At 43.5% G+C, this 19642-nt stretch overlaps 1 protein-coding gene across 10 annotated transcripts in view; it reads right to left on the bottom strand.

The window, feature by feature from the left end:
- LMO7 (LIM domain 7) overlaps positions 1-19642 on the bottom strand; it is a 288480-nt gene that overhangs the window by 164091 nt on the left and 104747 nt on the right. For all 10 annotated transcript variants that reach the window (XM_029052751.2, XM_029052769.2, XM_029052791.2 and 7 more), the window contains exon 4: positions 5795-5864. In XM_029052751.2, the coding sequence (XP_028908584.1) occupies positions 5795-5864 (70 nt within the window). The remainder of the gene's footprint in view (positions 1-5794; positions 5865-19642) is intronic.

The following is a 19642-nucleotide window of genomic DNA, read 5'->3' as shown; positions in this document are numbered from 1 at the left end:
GCTCTACCCAGAAATAATCCCTTTCCCCTTCTAATCTGTTTTACTGCAGCCCCTCCATCTTTCAAATTCTCCCTTGAACCTCACCTTCTCCAGATGTGGTCCCCAATTTAACTTCCACCACCTCAACTGCCCACCCATGACATATACATAGCGATTTATGCCCTCCGCCCATTTACTCACTATTTAAACATCATTCTTTCATACCCTTGCTGTCACTGGCTGTATCTTTGTTCTTCCTGCTGCTCTCACTATTTTTCAATAGTTTGTCTTCTTTCCCCAATTATATTCTAAATTCCTAGAGGGGAAGAAACTCCTCTTTTATATTTGTTGTACTGTCCAAGTGCTCCATTCAGGGCTTTGTACTCTATAGTGGCTCAGACAATAGTGCTTGATCTGTTGACTGATCTGAGAAACACAGCTATACACAAGACTGGGATATAAAGACAGACATACACAGAAAGCTGTTAGAGCTCCGTTGGAAGCCCATTATCTCTCTCCAGACCTTAGGGCAGGGCCTAGAAAGCAGGTTCCCATTGTGAGGCTGGGCAGTTCATTCGCTGCTGAGATAAAGAGGGTCAATGAGCACTTTGGCCCGGTTCTAGAATCCTTATTTTTTATTATTAAGTGTCGTCAAGTAATTTCCATTTCATAGCGACTCCATGGATATACCTTCTCCAGAACATCCTGTCCTCTGCCATAATCTGCAACCTTTCAAATGGTTCCATTATCAATCTTATGGTCTCTATCCATCTAGTTGCCAGTCTGACTCTTCCATGTTTTCCCTGGTCTTTTCCTAGCATTAGTGTCTTCTCCAGAGAATTAGTCCTCCTAATTATGTGTCCAAAATATGCTAATCTAAGTCAAGTCAGTTGGCCTTCCAAAGACCACTTTAGTTTAATTTCCTCCAAAATCCATTTGTTTGTCTTTCGGGCCATCCATGGTATTCGCAAAAGCCTTCTCCAACACCACATTTCAAAACAGATGATGCTCTTTCTATCCTGTTTTTTCACTGTCCAGCTTTCGGATCTATACATTGTCACTGGCAACACCATAGAGTTGGCAATTTAGATCCCTACCAGATTCCTACTAGCTCCTATTTCACAAAGACAGAGGCTGGGGAATAAATCCCCAAAGGCCAGGAGGGTTAAAGCGAATGCTTTCTACCTCATGGTACTAGTTTCCTGAGGCTATAGCAATCATGATTCCCCCTAGAGATTAATGTCAATCGTATTTGAGTGTTTACTGTGTGCAGAGCACTTACTAAGCTCTTGGGAGAGTCCAGTATAACAATATTGCATATTCCCTGCCCACAGCGAGTTTACAGTGTAGACTAACACCTTATCATCCCATGTATTGTCCAAGGAGGAAGATGCTGAATAGACTTTCCAGAACATAAAAGCCCCAAGCCAAAGGGGGAAGCAGAGAGACTCCATTAGACTAGTAATGCATAGAAAGCTGAAGATACGAGTCAACATGATGGGAAGCATTGATGCAGCATATACAGAGGTGGGAAGCATGAGAATGGAAACAGCAGCACCTATTTGTCAGAGTCAAGTGGAGAAAGATTTCTGAAGAGACTAGGCAATGAATCCGAAGTATACAAAACAAACATATAAGCAAAAACTGAAGAACTGGCAGCGGAAACTTGCAGTGGGTATTCATTTGTTGTGAAGGAAGTACAGAGGAGGTCTTGAGATCATGAAAAGAAAAAAACAACGATTTTGGAGGGGAAGGAGGGAAGAGGGAATAAAATGTCATTGTAAGAATTGTGTTTTTCACGTAAATATTTTGTTGGGATCTGGTTTTAAATAGTGAACTTTTGAAATATGAAAGAAAAAATTCCCTGAACATTGTGCAACTGCTGCTGCTCTTGGGGTTCATTCGTTGGTTCATTCAGTCATATTTACTAGGCACTTACTGTGTAGAGAGCACTGTATTAAGTGTTGAGAGAGTACATTACAATAATAAACAGTGACATTCCCTGTCCACAACAAGCTCACAGCCTGCGGGGGTGGGCGAGAGACAGACCAATACAATAAATAAAATTACAGATATATACATAAGTGCTTTAAGGCTGGGGGCAGGTTGGGGGGGGGGGAAGAGCAAAGGGAGTAAGTCAGGGAATACAGAAGAAAGTGGGAGATGAGGAAAAGTGGGGCTTAGTCTGGGAAGGCCTCTTGGAGGAGATGGGCCTTCAAAAAGGCTTTGAAGGTAGGGAGAGTAATTGTCTCGTGGATTTGAGCAGGGAGGGCGTTCCAGGCCAGAGGCAGGACGTGGGCCAAGGATCGGTGGTGAGACAGGTAAGATCAGGGCACAATGAGAAGGTTAGCACTACAGGAGCCAAGTATGCGGGCTGGATCATAGAAGGAGAGAAGTGAGGTGAGGTAGGAGGGGGCAAGGTGATGTTGTCCTTTAAAGCCAATGGCGAGGAGTTTTTGCTTGATATGAGGTGGAAGGGCAACCACTGGAGATTTTTGAGGAGGGGGGTGACATGCCCTGAACACTTTTGTAGAAATATAATCCAGGCAGCAGAGTGAAGTATGGACTGGGGTGGGGAGAGACAGAAGGCTGGGAGGTCAGCAAGGAGGCTCATGCAGTAATCTAGGTGGAATAGGATAGGATGAGTGGTTGTATTAATGTGGAAGCAGTTTGGATGGAGAGGAAAGGGAGGATTTTAGTGATGTTGAGAAAGTGGAACTGACAGGATTTGTTAATGGATTGATTATGTGGGTTGAATGAGAGGGGGGTCAAGGATAATGCCAATGTTACGGGCTTGTAAAATGGGTAGGATTGTGGTGCCATCTACAGTGGGAGAATAGGGTTTGGGTGGAAAGATAAGGAGCTCTATTTTGGACATGTTAGATTGTGAGCTCATTGTGGGCAGGGATTATCACTGTTTACTGTTGTATTGTACTTTCCCAAGTGCTTAGTACAGTGCTCTGCACACAGTAACCACTTAATAAATGATTGAATGAATAAATGAAGGTGACGGGAGGACATTCAGGTAGAGATGTCTTGAAGGCAAGAGGAGATGCAAGCCTAGAGAGAGGAAGAGAGATCGGGGAGGCGATGTAAATTTGGGTACCATCTGCATAGCGATGGTAGTTGAAGCCACGGGAGTGAATGACTTCTCCAAGAGAGTGAATGTCACTGGAGAATAGAAGGAGACCCAGAACTGAACCTTGAGGAACCCTCACAGTTAGGGGGTGGGAGGCAGAGGAGGAGGCCACAAAGAGGACTGAGAATGAACGGCCAGAGAGATGAGGAGAACCAGGAGAGGACAAGGTCAGTAAAGCGAAAGTTGGATAACTTTTCCAGGAGAAAGGGGTGGTCCACAGTGTCAGAGGCAGCTGAGAATTTGAGGACAACTAGGATGAAATAGAGGCTGTTGGATTTGACAAGAAGATCATTGGTGACCTTTGAAAGGGGGATTTCTGTGGAGTGAAGGGGACAGAAGCCAGATTGGAGGGGATCCAAGAGAAAATTGGAGGAGAGGAATTTAGGAAAGTTTGTGTAGATAACTTGCTCTAGGAGTCTGGAGAGGAATGGGTTCTACATCCTCTAGAGTATAAGCTTGTGGGAAGGGAATGTGTCTGTTAAATTGTTGTGTTGTACTCTCCCAAGTGCTCAGTACTGCACACAGGAAGTACTCAATAAATACAGTTGACTGATTTGTTTTGAACCATAACATCTCTTCCCATTTGCAAATCGCCACAGTTCCAGTTCAGAGAGTGCCACAGGCTACATTGTTAGCAAGAGGGTGAGTTCTTTTGTTAAGGAAAAGGGAGCAAATGGGCATATTTTGACAAGGAAAAGTGAAATTAAACCTTTCTCCACTATGCATATTAACCAACCATTTAATCCCTTCCCAGCTATAGACTGCTTATGGTGCCAACTGGGCTTCTAATTCTAATGGTTGCCTTTTTCCTATGGAGGGCATCCATTTCAGTCTGTCAATCACATTTATTGAGTGCTTACAGTGTGCAGAGCACTCTACTTAGAGCTTGGGAGAGTACAATATAACAATAATGCGACACATTCCCTGCCCACAACGAGTTTACAGTTTAAAGGAGGAGATGGACATTAATAGGAATAAATGAATTACAGATATGGACATAAGGACTGTGAGACTGGGCTCTCTTCTTCATGAGGCTTAAGGCAAGGTTACTATTAATAGGTTCTCCCTGTACCCAAAATATGTACACATGGTTCTCCTACAAATGTTTTTACTGGCTAGAGATTTAAAAAAAAACTAGTTGAGAGAGTTCCACTCTAGTTAAGATTTGGTAAATCCAAATGTATAATTTAATAACCTAATTCTTTGTTTTCAATAGGAAGAACATGTGCTTCATATATATAATGCATCTATAAAACTGACCTCCATGTGTTAAGATACCACTTTTGACATATGTACTTCTTAGAAGAAAAATACAAGAGATGGAATAAACTGATCATTTAAAAACACAGCCTATTAATCATTTAGCAATTCAGCAAGCTTCTTTCCAGAATGAGTAGACCATAGTGAACTGTCATGTATTGGCAATTTTTCATTCCAATCCAAGTCTAAAATATGTATTATTTATATTAATGTCTGTCTCTCCCTCTGGATTGTAAGCTTGTTGTGGGCAGGGTATGCATTTACCCACTAGGTTGTATTGTGCTCTCCCAAATGCTTAGTATAGTGTTTTGCATATTGTAAGCACTCGATAAATACCACTGATGATGATATGTAATATTTCATACTTTAAAAAAACTACCAAAAAATTGCATGAAATCTACTTTGTAACACTCTGGAATAATTCCTTGGGGAAGACTGAATTCTGATTGCTCTTCTAGCCCCCAATTCTAAGTAACTTCCAATCTTCACTTACTGACTGGTTTCTAGTTGAACTATTTCTCCACTACTGGATAAGGCAGAGGAAAAAAAAAAATCAGAGCAGGGATGCTTATAAAAACTGGTCATAGAATTTTTCCCCCAAATCTCCAGCACACTTTCACAGAACAGGGCTCTTAGGGGAGGAGGCTTCTAAGGCAGCTGATAAGGGAAGACCTCAAAATAACCTACCCTATCCAGGCTACTTTTAGTTTACCTCCTGCCGGGAATTCACAGCTTCGGGGAAAGGAGGGAATCCCGGAGCCTGTTTCCAACCAAGAATGGGTAATAGGAGTCGGCCCTGGATTATACAATGCAAAAGCACTCTTGGCTGTGCTATGGTCTAGTGGAAGATTTCTACCATCAGCGTTTTTCACGAAGGTAATAGCCTGAATAGGACTAGTCACACTCCACACCCATGACCTTGTGGCTCACCAAAATAAGACTGTTGGCAGGGTTGCAGCTAGTTGGCAACTGCCTACAGAGGCTTCTCTGTGTAGCCTTTTATGGGGACTATGCAGGTGCTAAGCAATTACACTCCTGCTGGGGTCATTGCTTTCTGGCTCACAGATGTAGCCTGTGTGGTGGGAATCAGATAAAACGTAATGGCATGACAAAGATAAGAAGAAAACATTTGGAAGAGGGGAAGGAGTCCAGAAAAAGGCAAAACTCAGGCCAGGGAGAGGAGAGAAAATGCTGATAGGAGAGGGAGGAAGGGAAGGATGAATGACAGGCTGCAGAAGAACAACACTAAAAACACAATTTTGAGGAATATTGTATTCCCCGCCACTTTTAGTACAGTGCCTGGCACATAGTAAGAGCTTAACAAATACCAGAATTATTAAATGTCTATTTAGTTTAACCGCTTTAAATGAAAGGGGCTGCCTCCCACAGATAGCTTTGAAGTCATGTGTTACTTACCAAGCCAGCAATTGGGGTAGAGAGTAGATTGATCTTCTTAATAATGCCAGGTTTGATCTTGTTAATCAGACTGAAAGTGATTGGAAAAAGAATATTAAACAACATTATCTTTAAGATATATTTATTTCATGACATGCTCAAAAATAAGAATTATAAACATGAATGAGATTTCCAGGATAGTTTATTCACAGTAAAGTACCTATACCTATTAAACCACTCAATGTTATTCTAGTCATAATCGGTTTTCCCACAGATAAGGCGCAACAAACCAGACAAAATAAAGATTTTTTAAAAGGTAGTTGTACTCTAACTAGTTATGTGCTCCTTTACTTCACAATGCTGGTCTTTTGAAAATATCTAGATTATAAACTCTAATGTAAAGAGCGTGGGCCTGGGAGTCAGAGGACACGGGTTCATTCATTCATTCATTCATTCAATAGTATTTATTGAGCGCTTACTATGTGCAGAGCACTGTACTAAGCGCTTGGGATGAACAAGTCGGCAACAGATAGAGACAGTCCCTGCCGTTTGACGGGCTTACAGTCTAATTCTAATCCCGACTCTGCCACGTGTCTGCTGTGTGACCTTGGGCAAGTCACTTAACTTCTCTATGCCTCACTTACCTCATCTATAAAATGGGGATTAAGACTGTAAGGCCCATGTGGGTCAGGGACTGTGTCCAGTCTGATTACCTTGTATCTACCCCAGGGCTTAGAACAGTGCTTTTGTCATGTAGTAAACACTTAACAAAAACCACAATTATCATTATTACTAATAAATTCAAGAGCAGTGACAGTGTCTACTAACTTTATTGTATTCACCCAAACATTTAGTACAGCATGCAGCACTAAAATACCATTATTTTAACATTTTAGCTTTTATTTTCAAATCCACAGAGTGTTGTTAAAGTTACGGTTATCATTAGTAGCAACTGTGAAAACTGAAAGAGGACTTGGGTCCTAGTCCTATTCCTTATAGTGAACATTTAGCATAATTCAAAACTGAAAGTTGATAACGATGAATTAATCATAATTATTGAGTGCTTACCTTGTGTAGTGTACTGTACCAGGCGTTTGGGAGAGTACTATATAATAGAGTTGGTAGACACATTACCTACCCACAACAAGGTCACAGTAGAGAGGGGTAGTCAGACATTAATATAAATAAGTTACAGATATGTACATAAGTTCTGTAGGGCCAAGGAAAGGGTGAATAAAGGGAGCCACAGAAGAGATTAGGAGAAAAGGAAATGAGAGCTTCACTGGGGAAGGCCTCTTGGAGGAGATGTGCTTTTAGCAAGGCTTTGAAGATGGGGAGAGTGAATGTCTGTTGGATATAAAGTGGGAGTATGTTCCTGGCCAGAGGCAGGCTTTGGAGAGGGGTCAGCAGTGAGATACATGAGATTGAGGAAAAGTGAGTTAAATTGGCATTAGAGGAGTGAAGTGTGTGGGCTGGGTTGTAGTAGGAAATCACCAAGATAAGGTAGACTGAGGAAAGGTGATTGAGTGCTTTAAAGCCCATGGTGAGGAGTTTCTGTTTGATGTAGAGGTGGATGGGCAACCATTGAACGTTCTTGAGGAGTGGGGTAACATGGACTGAATGTTTTTGAAGAACAATGATCCGTGTAGTACAGTGAAGTATGGACTGGAATGGGGAGAGATCATAAGCAGGGAGGTCAGCAAGAAGGCTGATACAGTAATCAAGGCAGGATAGAATAAATGCTTGGATTACCCCAGAAGCAATTTGTATGGAGAGGAAAGGGCAGATTTCAGCAATGGTATGTCCGTTGAATCTACAGGACTTCATGACAGATTGAACATGTGGGTTGAATAAGAGAGATGAGTCGAGGATAACGCCAAGGTTATGGGCTTATGAGACTGGGAAGATGATGGCGCTGTCTACAGTGATGGGAAAGTCAGGGGCAGGATAGGATATGCCTGGGAAGATGAGGAGTTCTATTTTGGACATGTTAAGTTTAAGATATTAGTGAGTCATCCAAGAAGAGATGTTCTTAAAGCAGGAGGAAAAATGAGACTGGAGAGACCTAGACAGATTAGGGCCACAGCTGTAGATTTGAGAATCATCCACATAGAGATGGTAGTTGAAGTCATGGGAGCGAATGAGTTTTCCACGGAAGTGAGTGTTCATGGAGAATAGAAGGGGACCCAGAACTGAGCCTTGAGGAATTCTTTCAGTTAGAAGGTAGGAGACAGAGGAGGAACCCGTGAAAGAGATTGAGAATGAGCAGCCAGAGAGTTGGGGGAGAACCAAGAGAGGCCTGGGCCAGTGAAGCCAAGGTTGGATGTTTCCAGGAGAAGGAGTTGGTCCACAGTGTCAAAGGCATTGTACTAAGCATTTGAGAGAGTTCAATAAAAGAGAGCTGGTAGTCATATTCCCTACCCACAAGAAGCAGGGAATGAAAACGAGCATATAGTCTAGAGGGCGCAGAAGAGGAGAGGTGGTTCATACATTCATGCATTTAATCATTTGTATCTATTGAGTGCTTATGGTTTACACAGCACTGTTCTAAGCACTTGGGAGAGTACAATAGAACAATAAACAGATATTTTTCCTGCGCACAACGAGCTTAAAGTCTAGAGGAGGGGAAATAAATATTTTTCTCCCATCCTATTCCTGTTTTTTTGGGCATCATATCAAAGCCATTTCATCACTTCGTTCATACTTCCTCTCCCTAATAAATAACAAATAAAGATAACATGAATTACCCCTTGGAAAATCTAGGAGACGTAGATCTGTAGGTCTTATTCTTATTAAATGGGGCATGATGATTTGAGGAAACTGGATGGGGGTCAAGAGATGGGGATGGCTCTGTGGGGGAATGGGAGAGATTTGTGGAGTTGGGTTGGGGGGTGAGAACTCAGGTGAGGCTGTGGTCAGATAAAGTGATTTCAGAGTTGGTGAGGATAGAGATTGTAGAGTAACAATAGATGATGAGATTGACTATGTGTCCCATGTTGGTGAGTGGGTGAGGAGGGGTAAAGTGGGACGTCAGTGGTGTTGAGGAGGGATAGAAAATAGGTACCAGAAACGTTGTCAGAAACATCCACATGGATACTGCATACCCAAGAATCAATGAAAGGAGAGAGAAAAAGACAAGGAATGTGAGAAAAGGACTGAAATGGTTCAGAAAGTTGGAGATGGGGCCTGGGAGAAACTGTTGTACTAGGATACCAATTTTGGCAATGCCAATACATCTTAAACTTGCAACTTCATTTCTTTATTTGTATTTATTGAGCACTTACAGTGTGCAGAGCACTGTACTAAGTGCTTGAGAGACTACAATACAATAAACAGACACATTCCCTTCCCACAATGAGCTTACTATGTCCCATCAAGATGCTTACCAAATTTAGAGAGAGCAAGACAGAGAGTTGAATTGAGTCTACGGATGGACCATTTTTTGCTAGCCTTAATCCTTTAAAATCCAAACATGCAGTATTGGATTATATCAACAGTATTTTAGGTAAATGTTTAATGACCTAGATTAGCCATCCTTCTGGGTCACTCAGAATTACCTGGATTGGAGCCAGAAGCAGTGGTTGTCTTGTATATGGGTAGCTGAGTAATCTTTGAGCTATGTGACTGACCGTGTCCCTAATCCCACTTCTAAAGATGGCATGCAGCATTGGAAATGTGACAATTGCACTTTAAGGGATATTCCAGGGAGCTGAATGGCTCTATCTTGAACCCTAGCTCTCACACAGCCAATGGGTGGATTTAAGGAGAAGAGAGAGAGTATGGAGGGGGGAAAAGAGAGGAAGAGAGAGAGAGAGAGATGGAGAGGAAAAACGTGACGAGAGGTACAACAAGATGGAGGAAAGGGAAAACAGAGGAAGAGAGAGGAGTTTGGATATTCCAAAGAGAAACTCTATGTCTAATTAGAGGCTCCAAGCTGGACCGCCTCTCCTGCCTGTTGGAAGAACAAATGATAAACAGCCTAGCAGAGTTGGTGTGAAGTTTGTTTAGGCCAATGTGCTTACCATGTCCCTTTTCTGAAATCTGTGGACACACTAGTAGACATTGCCTTAGGCCAATGGGTCATTCTGGTTTCGGGGAGGAGCTGGAAATGCTTGGAATGGACGTGAGTGGTTGGAAATAAATAACTTGCAGGAGGAGGGGTCAAACTAAGGAGCGATGGGGTGGTTGGAGAGTGGCCTTGGGTGTGAAAGAAGTTTGTTAGGGCATGGTGCTAAGAAGAGCAAATTAGCTGGAGAGTGGAGAGGCCTATTAGTTGGTAAGATTAATAGATTTTTTTTTAGGCTTAATTACACTGGTTAGAAGCGACAATTGTGAAGTCTCACTTTTTAGAAGCCCCACCCTCGAATGGCTCCTAGTGACCTAGCTGCGTTAAAGTCTTGCCCATCCATTCAGGAGTAGCCTTGGCCATGCTCTGAAGTGTGTAGCCATATGCTTGACGGCAATTTTAGTCGCTGAAATTCCCATTGAAAAGCCTAGAACAGTTAAGAGGCTGTGGTGGTCACTCCATCTAGCCCACTCAAACAAAGGAAGCAGGCGGGGGGGGTGCGGGGGGAGAGGAAGAGAAGAAGCCAGGAGATAGACATCTGATTGCAGAGGGAAACTTTTAATTAAGCAGCTATAGTGCTTATATTCCCCCTTCAGGATCACACCTGGAGAGTTTCCAGCACTCTACCAGTCTCAGCTACAGGCAGGAGAGTCAAGCAGAGGCAGACCCATTCCATTCCTAGCTTGGGCAGTGTCTAGCAAGTAGAAGGCAACCTGCTACAAATCAAAGCTCATCTCTGCTGGGCAGCAGCAGTATGGGAGAGAGTCAAGGGCAGAGACTCGAGTTGACTGCACAGAGAAGGCAATGGTAAACCACTTTCAGATTTTTATCAAGAAAACTCTATGGATACACTATCAGAATGACTGCAGGTGAAGTTGGGTGTTCTGGGAGAGATGTGTCCATGGAGTCGCTATGGGCTGGAGATGACTCGAGAACATAAGACAAGATAGTGCTTACATATGGTATTAGCTCAGAATCAAGTCAGAGAGAAGGATTAATAATGATCATTGCGGTATGTGTTAAGCGCTTACTGTGCACCAGGCACTGACTAAGCACTGGGGTGGATACAAGCAAATTGGGTTGGACACAGGCCCTGTCCCACATGAGGCTCACAGTCTCAACCCCCATTTTACGGATGAGGTAACAGACACGGAGAAGGGAAGGGACTTGCTCAAGGTCCCACAGCAGAAAAGTGATGGAGCCGGGATTAGAATCTATGACCTTCTTCTGACTCTCAGGCCTGTGCTCTATACACTAGGCCATGCTCCTTTGCTAAGATTGAAAGAGACATTGTCAGGGCAGTGAGTTGGGGAAGGAATCCCTTGGACATTTTGAGACCAGAGTTTGTAGTCATCTTTCTGGGAAAGCAAGGCTCAGGGAAGATTGGAACTGTGGCCCTGGAAGGTCACAGAGCACACCAAGGGATCATGCATGTGGTCTACTAAATAGAGCACAGGCCTAGGAGTCAGAAGTACTGGCGTTCTCATCCCGGCTCCACACTTGTGTGCTGCAGGACCTTGAGCACTGCACTTCTCTATGCCTCAGTTACCTCATCTGTAAGATGAGAATTCAGACCGTGAGCTGTCTGTGGGACAGGGACTATATCCAAACTGATTACCTTATTTCTACCTCAGCACTTCGAACAGTGCTTGACACAGACAAAGCATTTAAATACCATCATTATCATTATTATAGGATGCCTTGAAGATCTGGGGTCCAGTGGCTAGGACTTCGGAGGAGCAAGTCTTCTCCCCTGAGGAGGAGAAGCAATACTGAGAAACACTGACATCCAAAGGATGTGAAGAGAGTAAAACAGGGAATGTGTCTCTTTACTGTTCTATTGTACTCTAAGCTCTTAGTACGGTGCTTTGCACACAGTAAGCATTCAATAAATATGATAGAATGCTATAATTTGGGATGGAATGAGTGAAGAGAGAAAAAAGGGACTAATAAGGTCTGGGACACTAAGAAAAAAGTACAGAGGATCCTGGGGGGGTAGGAGGGTGAAGGGGAGAATATTAGGTCTAGGCAAAGATTGTTTAAACCAAATTACCATTTGTTACATATCTATACTCTCTCAAGAGCTTAGTACAGTGCTCTGGATACAGTAAGCACTCTGCGATAGGACCGACTGATTACCAAATTTAGATTATTGCAAGAATATCATTCACTGTTCTTGAAATCCCTTATCTCAGTGAGTGGCTGTAGTGGGGCCTGAAGGGATGCTCTGAGGTGCTGGGAGTCACATGGACCTGGGAAGCTATGGGAGGGGGAGCCTTCTCTGCGAGCTTCCTGTAGCCGGAAGCTGGTCCAGAGGGGGAGTGGAAGGCGAGTCCCAGGTGATCTCCTCACTTCAGGGGGATTCCTTGGCCCTAGATTCACTCAATAGTATTTATTGAGCGCTATGTGCACAGCACTGTACTAAGCACTTGGAATGTACAATTCGGCAACAGATAGAGACAATCCCTCCCCAATAACAGGCTCACAGAGGTGGTGGCCGTGGTAGGGGTCCAGGGTCTTGGGAAACACTGGACAATAGATCCCCACCCTGACAACCCCCATAAGTGACCTGGAGGGCTTTAGGAACCAAAGGCTAACAGAGGTCTGGGTTTTCTTAAAAGTGACTCTGGGCGCTATTACAGCCGGGATTTAGAACTACGAATCCCCATGAAGATCACAGAGACTAACTGGCAGTAAAAACTATGATAGATATCTCTACACTGTACACTCATTGTGGCCAAGGAATGTGTCTGTTTATTGTTGTGTTGTACTCTCCCAAGTGCATAGCACGGTGCTCTGCCCACAGAAAGCCACTCAATAAATACAACTGAATGAAGTTTATGTTGCCTTTTTTTGAACATAAATGCAGAACTTTTTTTAAAACCTAATACATTTGAAAAAGCCTCTTCAAACACTGCAGAGGGTAATGCTTTTGTCTGTTTCCTCAGCAGGCTAGATAGTATCAGATTAAAGAGAGCAAGACTTTCTAGAGCTCAAAGTCAGACAGAATCCCTGGGGTGGGGGAGGCGGATGAAAAGGAGCAAGCCTAGTTGGGGGAAAATTCATTCATTCATTCAATCATATTTACTGAGTGCTTACTGTGTGCAGAGCACTGTAATAAGTGCTCAGAAAGTACAATTCAGCAACAGATCGAGACAATTGGCTCACCTGTGGATGGAGGGCTTCGTGGTCCACATACTGAGCCTCAGACTGATGCACATAGGCTCATGCATCAGAGGGGGAGTCTATTAGGTCTAGGCAAAGGTGGTTTGAACTGGATTTCCATTTGTTATGTGTTGACCAACTCTGTTACATTCTACTCTCCTAAACACTTGGTACAGTAATCTGCACAAAGTCAGCACTCAATAAACTCTATTCACTGATTCACTGCAAATAGCAATCGATGGTGTTTATTGAGCGCTCTCGGAGTGCACTGTACAAGGTGCTTGGGCGAGTACTGTGTAACAAAATTAGCAGACACGTTCCCCACCCATAATGAGCTTGCAGTCTAGAGGGGAAGACAGGCATGGATATACATAATTTATACTATATTATTTGAAGATAAGTACACAGGTGCTGAGAGGTTGGGGGTGGGGTAAATACCAAATGTCCAAAGGTCACTGATCCAAGTGCACAGATGATGTAGAAGGGAGAGTGAGCTAGAGCAAATAAGACTTAATCCAGGGAAGGCCCATTGGGAAAGATGTGACCTTAATAATGCTTTGAAAGTGTAGAGAGTGGTGGTCTGGCATATATGGATGGGGAGGGAGTTCCAGGCTAGGAGGAGGATGTGGGAAAGTGGCCGGCAGTGAGATAGACGAGATCAGGGCACACCAAGTAAACTGGCATTAGAGGAGTGGATAGTGTGGCCTGGGCTGTAATATGAGATTAGTGAGGTAAAACAGGATAGGGAGAGCTGATTGAGTGTTTTAAAGCCAGTGGTAAGGAGCTTCTGTTTTACGGGGAGGTAGAAGGGCAGCAATTGAAGGATCTTGAGGAGTGGGGAGTCATGGACTCAACATTTTTGTAGAAAAATGACCCATGTCACAAAGTGAAGTGTGGATTGGAGTGGGGAAGAGACAGGAGGCAGGAAGATAAATGAGGAGGCAGATGTAGTCAAGGGGGGATAAGATAAGTGCTGAGATCAGCACAGTAGAAGTTTCGATGGAAAGTGAGTATTTTAGCAACGCTGTGAAGGTAGAACCAACAGGATTTGGTGACAGATTGAATGTGTGTGTGGACTTATCACTTGAGGACTTGCCGACTTGTTCATCCCAAGCGCTTAGTACAGTGCTCTGCACATAGTAAGCGCTCAATAAATACTATTGAATGAATGAATGAAAGGACAACGCCAAGGTTACAGGTTTGTAAAATAGGGAGTGTTGTCTACAGTGATAGGAAAGACAGGGGGAGGACAAGGTTTAGTGTAAAGATAAGGAGTTCAGTTTCGGGCATGTTTAATTTGAGGTTTCAGCATGACACCCCAATAGACAAGTAGATAGGTCTTGAAGGCAGAAGGAAATTAGAGATTGCAGGGAAGGAGAGAGATCAAGACTAGAGATGTAGATTTGGGAATCATCTGCATAGAGATGGTAAGTGAAGCTATAGGAGTAAATTATTTCTCCAAAGGCATGGGTATAAATGAAAAATAGAAGGGAACTTAGTCTGCCCTTTCCTTTCCATCGAAACTGCTACCACGTTAAGACAATCACTCATCCTATCCCGCCTAGATTACTGCATCAGCCTCCTATCTGACCTCCCAACCTCCTGCCTCTCCCCACTCCAGTCCACACTTCACTCCACTGTCCAGATTATCTTCCTACAGAAACATTTAGGACATGTTACCTGCCTCCTGCCCCCCCTCAAAAATCTCCAGTGATTGCCTATCTACTTCCATATCAAACAAAAGCTCCTCACCATTAGCTTTAAAGCTCTCCATCATCTCTCCCCCTCCTACCTCACCTCCTTTCTCTCCTTCTACAGCCCAGCCCGCACACTCCACTCTTCTGCCGCCGCTAACTTCCTCACTATGCCTCATTCTTGCCTGTCCCACCACCAAGTGCCGATACTCGTGATGTTCTACCTCTGTCCGGGAACGCCATATCTCCTCAAATCCACCAGATAATTACTCCCTCTCCTTTCAAAGTCTTACTGAAGGCACATCTCCTCCAAGAGGCCTTCCCAGTCTAAGCCCCCCATTTTCGTCATCTCCCATTCCCTTCTTTGTCCCCCTGACTTGCTCCCTTTGCTCTTCCCCCCACCTTCCCATCCCACAGCACTTCTGAACATACCTGTAATTTTATTTCTTTATACTGATGTCTATTTGTATTAAGGTCTGTCACTCCCTTTCTAGACTGTGGGCTCATTGTGGACAGGGATTGTCAGTCTTTGTTGCTGTATTGTACTTTCCCAAGCTTTTAGTATAGTGTCCTGCACACAGTAAGCTCTCGGTAAATACAATTGAATAAATGAATGAAGCTAGAACTGAGACTTGAGGGATCCCTACCGTCAGAAGGTGGGAGGCAGAGGAAGAGGAGCCAGTAAAAGAGACCAAGAAAGAGCAGTCAGAGACGTAGGAGGAGAGAGGACAATATCAGTGAATCCAAGGTTGGATAAAGTTTCAAGGAGAAGGAGATGGTCTACAATGTTGAAGGCAGCTGAAAGGTCTAAAAGGATTAGGATGGAGTAGAAGCCGTCAGATTTGGCAAGAAGGTGGTCACCGACTACTTTAGACAGGGCCGTTTCTATCGAGTGAAAGAAATGGAAGCCAGATTGGAGGGGATCTACGAGAGAATTGGAGGAGAGGAAGTGGAGACGGTGGGTGTAAACAACTCCTTCAAGAAGGTTGGAGAGAAATGGTAGGAAGGAGGTGTGGCAATAACTGGAGGGAGTCATGGGGTCGAGGGAGAGGTTTTTTTAGAATAGGAAATAAGTAAGCATGCTTGAAAGCAATGGGGAAGAAGCGGTTAGAAAATGAGCAGTTAAAGATGGCAGCCATGGAGGGAAGGAAGGAGAGGGGCAAATATTTAAAAAAGGTATGAAGGGCAGCAACAGAAACAGAAATACAGCAGCTGACAGAGCCTCCCCAACTACCACTTCCTCCCACCTGGTCTGCCCCCTGAGGATCCTGTCCATTGGCCCCAAGAACTTCTATGAAAGACAACTGTAGAAGAAACACCAGACATCAATATAAATAAAATCACAGATATGCTCATAAGTGCTGAGACACGGGGAGAGGGGGGAAGAGCAAAGGAAGCAAGTCAGAGGGACAAAGGAGGGAATGGGAGATGAGGAAAAGTGGGGCTTAGTCTGGGAAGGTCTCTTGGAGGAGATGTGCTTTCAGTAAGGATTTGAAGGGTGGGGGAGTAATTTGTCTGGCAGATTTGAGGAGAGATGGCATTCCAGGCCAGGGAGAAGCTCATGGCAGCAATATAAGTGACAGTAGCTCTGCCACTTGTCTGCTGTGTGACCTTGGGCAAGTCATTTCACTTCCTCTATGCCTCAGTTCCCTCATCTGTAAAATGGGGATAATGACTGGGAGCTCCATGTGGGACAGGGACTGTGTCCATCCCGATTTGCTTTTCATTCATTCAATAGTATTTATTGAGCGCTTACTATGTGCAGAGCACTGTACTAAGCTCTTGGAATGAACAAGTCGGCAACAGATAGAGACAGTCGCTGCCGTTTGATGGGCTTACAGTCTAATCGGGGGAGATGGACAGACAAGAACTGCATCCACCCTAGTGCTTAGTGTGCCTGGCACATAGTAAGTGCTTAAATACCTCAATTATTATTATTATTGGTAGTGATGGTATGGTCAGGGGGATTCCATGGCCAGCAAATTTCTGTTCTTTCCCTCCCCTCTGGTTCTTCTCTTTCCCCAATTCAACAGGGCTGGCAGTCTCCACCACCACAATTTTAGTTTTCTGTAAAAGTGCCTTGAAATAGAGGTCTTTCCACTCAACAATCTACCTACAAAAACAACTGTTCTATAATAATAATAATAATAGTTATGGTATTTGGGAGTACTTATTTTGTGCCAGGTACTGTTCTAAGCGCTGGGTTGGATTCAAGCAAATCAGGCTGGACATGGTCCCTGTCCCACGTGGGACTCAGTCTCAATCCCCATTTTACAGATGTGGTAACTGAGGCACAGAGAAGCAAAGCTACTTGCCCAACATAGCACAACAGACAAGTAGCGGAGTGGGATTGGAATCCATGACCTTCTGACTCCAGGCCCGTGATCTATCCACTAGGCTATGCTGCTTCTCTCATTCTATCTGTAGTGCTTGTCATTTCAAGAACAGTCTGGCTCTTTTTGAGCAAAAGTTTCATAAGAATTGAGAGAGAAGGACATCAGAGGAAAGGGCTCTGCCACTTGTCAGCTGTGTGACTTTGGGCAAGTCACTTCACTTCTCGGTGCCTCAGTTACCTCATCTGTAAAATGGGGATGAAGACTGTGAGCCCCACGTGGGACAACCTGATTCCCCTTTGTCTACCCCAGCGCTTAGAACAGTGCTGGATACATAGTAAGCGCTTAACAAATACCAACATTATTATTATTAAGGCCAGGAGCTGCAAACACTAAGCATAACAACAAGGGACAGTCTTGTTGTGGGCATGTTGTGGCCATGGTTGTGAATCCCACATTGGCACACATACTCATTGGTGAACTGCATTGCCAATAGTATATTCTTCAAATATAAACCACTATAAAGGTCAATAAATAATTCAATATATTAGTATTTATCAAGCATCTACAGGGTGCAGAACATGGTAAACCACTGAGAGAGTACAGTAGAACATTCTTGTTTTCTGAACTTCACGTCTGATAACGAAGAAATAAGAACAAAGGGAAAACAGGCTGAAAGTTTCTAAAATTCACTCATATGCTCATCACAAATAGGAGGTAACAGAGAAATGGGATTCATGATCTGTGGAATGCATGTCTTCGGAATTCCAAGGCTTGGATTTTAAAATTAAATATCAAACTTAGACCTTTAATTACCTCCAGAATGTGGTATAGCAAGATCCATTCATACAGAACAATGGCTTTTGTAAATGAAGATTTACAAGACTGAAAGAATAAAGCTCTGCTATTCCCATTACGATTTTACAGCCAGCCGTCAGCCTAAGTGAATTTAGCAAGGCTAACCCACAGGCCGTCATTAATCTACAGCACTCCACACATCTATCAAGAATCTAGGGTTACCTAAAAATACCAATGATAGAAATTTTTTTTTTTAAAGCCTCCAAAGGAGTGGTTCTTCCTATGCTTTCATTATCCAAGTTCTCATCCAACACAGATGATTTTTACAAGGTATGGAAGATCCTAAATATGGTACATATATTTATTAGGAATAGAATTTAGAATTATAAATGCACTTTCACCTGTACTCCTTAATCTTGCTAAAGAAGCCAAGATTTCCTACGGTTTTCTTAATTTATAACTCAAAGGGTGATATTTCAGGTCTCTAGCAGAAGGTAACTGTAAGGGAAGCTCGTTGTGAGCAGGGCATATGTCTGTCTGTTATACTGTACTCTCTCAAGCACTTAGTACAGTGCTTTGCACACAGTAACCGTTCAATAAATATGAATGAATGAACTAGGGCAACGGACCGGGAGTTAAAAGCCAGCAAAGGAAAAAAAAACACTAGGATGTCTCTTTGACCTCATAAGTGGAAGAGTAAAATTCCAATTCCATCTCCATCATGCCTAAATGATAGGTGACCTAGTGCAAGCCACATCATCTCCCAGTGTGTCAACTCCCGCCTTAAATACAGGATTAATATTTCTTAGTGCATTTATGATAATAGCACAGAAAGAGGATTATTATTTGGTTATCTAACTGCTACGCCCACATCAAGAGTGACATAACTGGGTTTCCCTCAGTGGGCATCCTGCCTCTCCTCCCCAGACCCGTCCTGAACCGGCTTTCTCCAGCTCTCTCCCTCCCGCCCTTTCTGACACAACTGCTAGAGCTCCTCCCCCTTCTCCTCTCACTGAGGATGCAAACCCTGTCATTAGACTAAAATGACTAGGTTCTGTAATGAGTATTATGCTAATGAGGAAAGCAATGGATAAAACAATAAAGCCTCACATTTCAGCCATTAGTTTCATCCTCTTCCATTACTTTATATATCATCCTCCATACCTCCAGATCTGTATTTTCCTGTTTTTATGTTTTCCAAACTGCAGTGTTAATTAAACCTCAATTTAGGTCAGCATCATGTCTGGGGACTTCTCTTCAGCCAGGATTTCTGGGGTTTTCTCAGAATTAGCAACTGGATCTTGGTTGGTGTTTCTAATAATAATTATGGCATTTAAGCTCTTACTATGTGACAGGCACTGTACTAAGCACCAGGGTAGATATAAGGTAATTGGGTTGGACACAGTCCCTGTCCCACGTGGAGCTCCCAGTCTAAATCCCCATTTGACAAGAGAGGTAACTGATGCCCAGAGAAGGAAAGTGATATGCCCAAGGTTACACAGCAGACATGTGGCAGATCAGGATTAGAACCCAGGTCCTTCTGATTCAGGCCCGTGCTCTACCCACTAGGCCATGCTGCTTCTCTGATGCCACACCTTCTTTGGACTGTGCTAAATTAAAGGTGGCTACCTTAGGCCGTGGTTTGGCTTTGATAGCTAAGCAGCTTCAGTACCAACTGGAGAAGCCCAGGCTTCAGAGTCTACAGCTCAGACGAGAGAAATGTTCGATAAATTAATATTTACGGAGTGCATACTGTGTGCCAAGAACTGTACAAGGTGCTTGAGAGAGAACAGTACAGTAGAGTTGGTAGCTA

This window comes from Ornithorhynchus anatinus, chromosome 2 (genome assembly GCF_004115215.2).
Source record: "Ornithorhynchus anatinus isolate Pmale09 chromosome 2, mOrnAna1.pri.v4, whole genome shotgun sequence".
In the NCBI taxonomy this organism is placed as follows: domain Eukaryota; kingdom Metazoa; phylum Chordata; class Mammalia; order Monotremata; family Ornithorhynchidae; genus Ornithorhynchus; species Ornithorhynchus anatinus.
This window is presented reverse-complemented; position numbering and strand designations above follow the sequence as displayed.